This window comes from Lagenorhynchus albirostris, chromosome 11 (assembly GCF_949774975.1).
Source record: "Lagenorhynchus albirostris chromosome 11, mLagAlb1.1, whole genome shotgun sequence".
Taxonomy (NCBI): Eukaryota; Metazoa; Chordata; class Mammalia; order Artiodactyla; family Delphinidae; genus Lagenorhynchus; species Lagenorhynchus albirostris.
Window position 1 is genome coordinate 56,637,536 of NC_083105.1, and position 6,000 is coordinate 56,643,535.

Below are 6,000 nucleotides of genomic sequence, written 5' to 3' on the forward strand. Positions count from 1 at the left end.
AAAACATAACTTGTCATTTCAGAGACGCCATCATTTTTGCGGCCCCTGTTAGATCGAACTGTAACCAAGGGGGAAACGGCCGTCCTGCAGTGCATCGCGGGAGGGAGCCCTCCTCCCAGATTGAACTGGACCAAGGATGACAGCCCTTTGGTGGTCACTGAAAGGCACTTTTTTGCAGCAGGCAACCAGCTGCTAATCATTGTGGACTCTGATGTCAGGGACGCCGGGAAGTACACATGTGAAATGTCTAATACCCTGGGCACCGAGAGAGGCCACGTGCGCCTCAGCGTGATCCCCACCCCCACCTGCGACTCCCCTCAGATGACCGCCTCATCACTGGACGATGATGGATGGGCCACCGTGGGCATCGTGATCATCGCGGTGGTTTGCTGTGTGGTGGGCACGTCACTCGTGTGGGTGGTCATCATATACCACACACGGCGGAGGAACGAAGATTGCAGCATCACCAACACAGGTGTGTCAGCAGAAGCCTGGCACAGGATGCAGGAGTCGTGTGTGTGCTTATGGTCCCGCCGTGATTTCCTTCTGAGTGTGTGTCTCACAGTCTCAGGCCGTGTCACAAGGGTGACTCATTTGTTTCAAAGCTGCAGAACTACGGTTAGCTAAAAATAACACCCTGGCCCAGAATAAAGCTGATGGTTAAAGATGAGTGCTTTCTGTCAAAACCTCATCAGAATATCCTGTTGGCTATGAGAGATGATCCAAATCACAGCGTAAACCAGTCTGACCCTGTCACAGGCTGGTGATGGAGGACCAGGAAGAGCCCTTCAGTCATGAGGCTCACACCGTGCCGTCGTTTTTCGTTTTGTCATGTGTGCATGTGTGTGTACAGGCATCTAGGGAAGATTCTAGTTATTGGTGGGAGAGGGGCTTTGACTTATATGTGCAAAACTCCTACATCAGTGAATACTATTAAGTTGGGAATATGGCAGAGATCAAGCTTAATTCAAAACCTTAGATACGCTCCCATGAAAATTACCTTTACCTTTGTCAGCATTTGTTGTTTTTGAAATTTGGGAGGAATATCCCACGGGCCATAAAGTAGAAAGTCAGCTCAGGCGCCCCAGAGCAGCAGAGCCCTGGTTTGCCTTACATCAAGGTTTTGCAAGAGTCAACTGATGTGATTTGAACTGAAAACCAAGCAGAACGTACCGTTCATCAGGGAACCCCCTGTGGCATTTACGATCATTCTTGGTTAATGGAACGCTGTTGTTTGATTCCAGATGAGACCAACTTGCCGGCTGACACCCCGAGTTATTTGTCATCTCAGGGAACATTAGCTGACAGACAGGATGGGTACGTCTCCTCAGAAAGTGGAAGCCACCACCAGTTCGTCACTTCTTCAGGAGGCGGATTTTTCTTACCACAACACGGCAGTAATGGTACGTGCTTAAAATGAACGTGGGCTATAGTTGTTTTGAAATAACCCAGTGGAAATTCAAATATAATACTAATTTTCACAAGAAATTGATACCCCCATATATGGAGGGCCCTGGCCCAAAATCTCTAGCAAAGCTGAAATTAAAGTTATGCCCTTCTCTTAAATACTAGACAAATCTTTGTTTCTAGCAATAACAGAAGACAAGTAGGTTAAATAAAATTTAATTCCACCAGGCGATGTAATACTTCCTTTACGTTGTAAATGTTCTTTGGCCCTGGGTGTTCTTCTTACTTAAATGACATTAACTGGTTTCATGTGTGGTCTTAAAAAGTCAAAGGATTTAAAATCATTCTGTTAGAGACATCTAATACTGACTCTCACTTTAAGAACTGTATTGTTTAAAGAATAATAAGGAGTCAGCGTAATACAAGGGCATCATCTTGGTTCAAGACCCACTTCTGACATTCCCTGCGTAATCTTGGACAGCTATGATCCTTCGCTATTAAGTTGTTGTGAACATTAAATACAATGATAACGGAAAATGACACATATTAAGGGCTCAGTAACTAGCAGCTAGTGACATTATTCTCAAACATCTTACCATCTTTTCCCACAAGTGTTGATTGAATATCTGCTCTGTGATGGACTCCATAGTTGGGAGAGAAGAATATTTATTTTCAGTTTCACAGTTTAGTCAGTGGTGAGACAAAAAATTCCACAAATAATTGCAAAGTGCTTGGCAAGGCAGTGATAGAGGGTATAGAGATAGAAGATTTGAGCAAAAAAACTGTAGTCCTGGGCTTCCCTGGTGGCGCAGTGGTTGAGAGTCCACCTGCCAATGCAGGGGACGCGGGTTCGTGCCCCGGTCCGGGAAGATCCCACATGCCGCGGAGCAGCTGGGCCCGTGAGCCATGGCCACTGAGCCTGTGCGTCCGGAGCCTGTGCTCCGCAACAGGAGAGGCCACAACAGTGAGAGGCTCGCGTACCGCAAAAAAAAAAAAAAAAAAGGTGTAGTCCCTGTTAGACTCGTTTGGCTGCAAAGAGCAGAGGCCCACGCTTATTCAGCTGGAGCAGGGTTTACTGAAAAGATGCTTACAAAAGTCTAAAGGGACAGAACTGGAGCATAGTAGTGCCATGTTGCCTGGATGCTGGGGCTGGAGGTTGGCCCCCCCTCAGAGCAGCCCTAGAGGCCACTGGCATTACTGAGTCACATTCTGCACACTTGCTTCTCGCTGAGACCACCACCCACCCTCTGAGTGCCCAGTTCTTGCTGCCTAGGTACATGGTCCATCGTGGCATCTCTCACCCTCATGATGTCTCTTGTCCTTCAGCTGCTGTGTCCGCTACTAACTAGCATATCATTTCTGGGTCATTTAGCTCAGATACTCATGGATACGTTTTTGTTTGTTTGGCTGGGCTCATCTTTGAGCTGGCCATTAAGAGGTCATTGGTTAAATGCCAATGCCTTATACTGGTCATCAGTGACTTTCTGGAGGAAGCAGGCAGTGCTGGCGGCATCATGTGGTTCAGACCATGGCTGCTTCAGCTGCAGTGTCCTTACACAGATCAGTGTCTCTTGGAAACTAGGTGGGGCCAGCAACGAGGTTAGCTCCAGTTCAATGGTTAATCAAGTCCTCCTTTAGTAAGATACCACACATTTACGCAGTTACTAATCCGTAGGCATCAATAAATTTTGAAAAAACTCTACCATAAATTTCTACAGTGTTTCCTTTGTATAATAGTCTATCTAAACTTTTCATCTATAAATATGGAAACTGTCAGAAGTGGAGAGAGACTGTTGAATGGTACTTGAACAAAATTGATTCAGTGACTAAGATGTGGTTTTTAAAGGGACATGCCACATTGACAACAGCAGTGAAGCCGACGTGGAAGCTGCCACAGACCCGTTCCTTTGTCCCTTTTTGGGACCCTCAGGCCCTGTGTATTTGAAGGGGAGTGTGTATGGCTCAGATCCTTTTGAAGCCTATCATACAGGTATGTGGTTTTCTTATCTGAGTTCCGTTTCCTGGAGAGACCTCCAGAAGCATTAACTCTGTCTCCGGATATTGTCCCCAAATTTAAAAGGTTGTGGTCCTGACCCAAGAACAGCTTTAATGGAACACTTTGAGTCCAGTTACATAAAGAAGAAGGAGGGCTACCCGTGTCCTCATCCTTCAGAAGAATCCTGCGAGCAGAGTGTCAGTGATACAGGATGGCCTTCCCATGTGAGGAAGTTACTCAGCTCTTCTTACTCTCAACACGAAGGACCTGGAATGAACAACTTATGTCTGAACAAGTCTTCGGCAGATTTTAGTCCAAGTCCAGAGCCAGCATCAGTTACTTTGAGTAAATCTTTCATGGGTAAGTTTATTAAATTATTAGACACCTTGACTTAGGACCCACATTCCAAGCTGCATGCAGGAGAGCTATGAGAGCTTTGAATGCCAGACTGGTGAAAAATAGTTTTTGGTGTCGTTTTTTTGTTTGTTTTCCTTTTTAATGATGCTGTCGTGACATTGTATTAGTGAGTATCTTTGTTTCTAAAAGCAAAGGCAGATGTGCGGATTTTACTTGATTATGTATTTAATCCAGCACTAGGCCTTAGGAACTTTCTGGGCAACTCTGTGTGTGGCATCATCTAGAAGACAAGAGTTTTGGAAGTGACTTAGGAGTGCAGTTTGTCAGTCATGTGGAAAAAGTGGTTTTGGGCTACAACAGCCTTTGGGGTGGAGTTGTGTGCACAGCATGACTGTGGTTTGGGATGTCTGGTGGCTTATAACTGAACTCACAGTCAAAGGGCAGACGGCGTCCTACCTGGCAGCAGCTGCTCATTAACCAAGCTGGACTACCTCCCGCGAAGGAGACTGTCAGAGCCCTAAAGCCCTCGGTGGTGCTGGTGGACACTGGCAGGCTCTGAGGTTCATCTGTGGATTTTTTAGTCTAGTGCAGGGGAACGATGAGATGGAAGAACTGAGATCATCTTTTCACTGCATGGAAATATGGAAACATTAACCACAACTTTTTTTTTTAATAAAATTTTAAAATACTTTACCCAGCTTTTAAGAAATTTCATGTTTTGTCATGGTATAATTATTCATATTCCTTTTTGAAAAAATGAAAATAATATCTTTTACATGGCTGAGGCAATAATTTGAGTCAATGGAATAATAATTTGCTACTAAGGAAGAAAGGGCAAGACATACGGGTTGTTTTGAGAGAAATGTGCTATACTCAGGAACAGTCGACTTGTACGTTACTATCCAAATGCGCTTTGTGGAGAATTGGGGGCTCTCAATTAATACCGCTAGGACTCGGGAGAACTTCTGTTGGGGAACTTCATTGCTCAGTGATGAATGTTACTATAAGTCCTGAGACGTGGTAAAGAAGGGCTGCTTGTATTCAGTGGATGTGTGTATAAGAGGGGCACACATGCCCTCAGCTCCATTCTGTAAGGTCTTTCTCCATAGCACAGATACACAACCATACACCTGAGTCCCATAATGTGGACTTGTAGAACGTCCGTGGGGTATTCACATTCATGGGGGAAGCTGCTCCTTCATTTGAAATGCATTTTGTTGATTGCTCCGAAAGGCCCCATGTGCTCAAGGGGATTCTTTCTTTCAGGAACGTTTGGAAAGCCTCTGAGAAGACCTCACCTGGATGCCTTTTCAAGCTCTGGACAGTCATCAGATTGTCAGCCAAGAACCTTTCACTTGAAAGCTCGTTCTTCCCCGAACTTGGACTGTGAGTCAGAGGAAGATGGGAAAGAAAGGACAGATTTTCAGCAAGAAAATCACGCATGTACCTATAAACAGACCTTAGAAAACCACAGGACTTCAAATTTTCAGTCTTATGACTTGGACACATAGACTGAATGGGACCAAGGAAGAGTTCTAACATACTACCTCAAGTGGACTTTTATTTAAAAGAGAGAGAATCCTATGTTTTTAAGCGGAGCTATGAATTTTAAAAGGATAAAATGTCTTATTTATACCAATGGACCAAAATTACAAAAAGTTATAAAAATTTTATACTGGGAGTAACTTTCATATAAGAATACCTTTTAAAACTATTTTACTATTTTATAACTTTGCTTTATGCAGAAAATATCTTATGTAAATTAATGGTATAAATCCATGACTATTTTATGTATTTTTATAATGCCAGATTCCTTTTTATTGAAAATGAGTACTAAAGCATTTTAAACAATAACTGTCTTGTACGTTTTTTGAATAGAGGTCACTTCATTTTAGTTTGCACATTACATTGAATAAATGTGTCATTTTGATCCCAAGCCCCATCTATACGAGAACAATCTTCATTATTTTCAACACATTGTAGGCTTAGTGATTTCATATTATCACGTCTCACGTTGGTGAAAATTGCATTCAGCACGTTAAAATACGAACACATGATTGTTCTTCGTACCTCCCAGGGTGGTTGTAATATAGACTCAAACCAGGGAGCTCCAGAGATCTGAGGTACATTAATTTATTTCTAACTCTACACATGAAAAGATGTGTTGTAGTCCAGTGTACTGTAGTACAACCACCATTGCTGAAATCACTGCTCACGCCACGTTTCCTTAATTATAATAA

General features: G+C 43.5%; 1 protein-coding gene across 6 annotated transcripts in view; it reads left to right on the plus strand.

The window, feature by feature from the left end:
- LRIG3 (leucine rich repeats and immunoglobulin like domains 3) overlaps nt 1–5,608 on the plus strand; it is a 46,201-nt gene extending 40,593 nt beyond the window's left edge. For 3 of the 6 annotated variants that reach the window (XM_060165689.1, XM_060165690.1, XM_060165692.1), the window contains 5 exons: nt 23–475; nt 1,245–1,403; nt 3,254–3,397; nt 3,488–3,763; nt 5,027–5,607. In XM_060165689.1, the coding sequence (XP_060021672.1) occupies nt 23–475; nt 1,245–1,403; nt 3,254–3,397; nt 3,488–3,763; nt 5,027–5,271 (1,277 nt within the window). In that variant the 3' untranslated portion in view covers nt 5,272–5,607. Of the gene's footprint in view, nt 1–22; nt 476–1,244; nt 1,404–3,253; nt 3,398–3,487; nt 3,764–5,026 lie in introns of all 6 variants that reach the window. The other 3 variants (XM_060165693.1, XM_060165694.1, XM_060165691.1) reach the window with 2 other exon arrangements.
- The last annotated feature ends 392 nt before the right edge of the window (nt 5,609–6,000 follow it).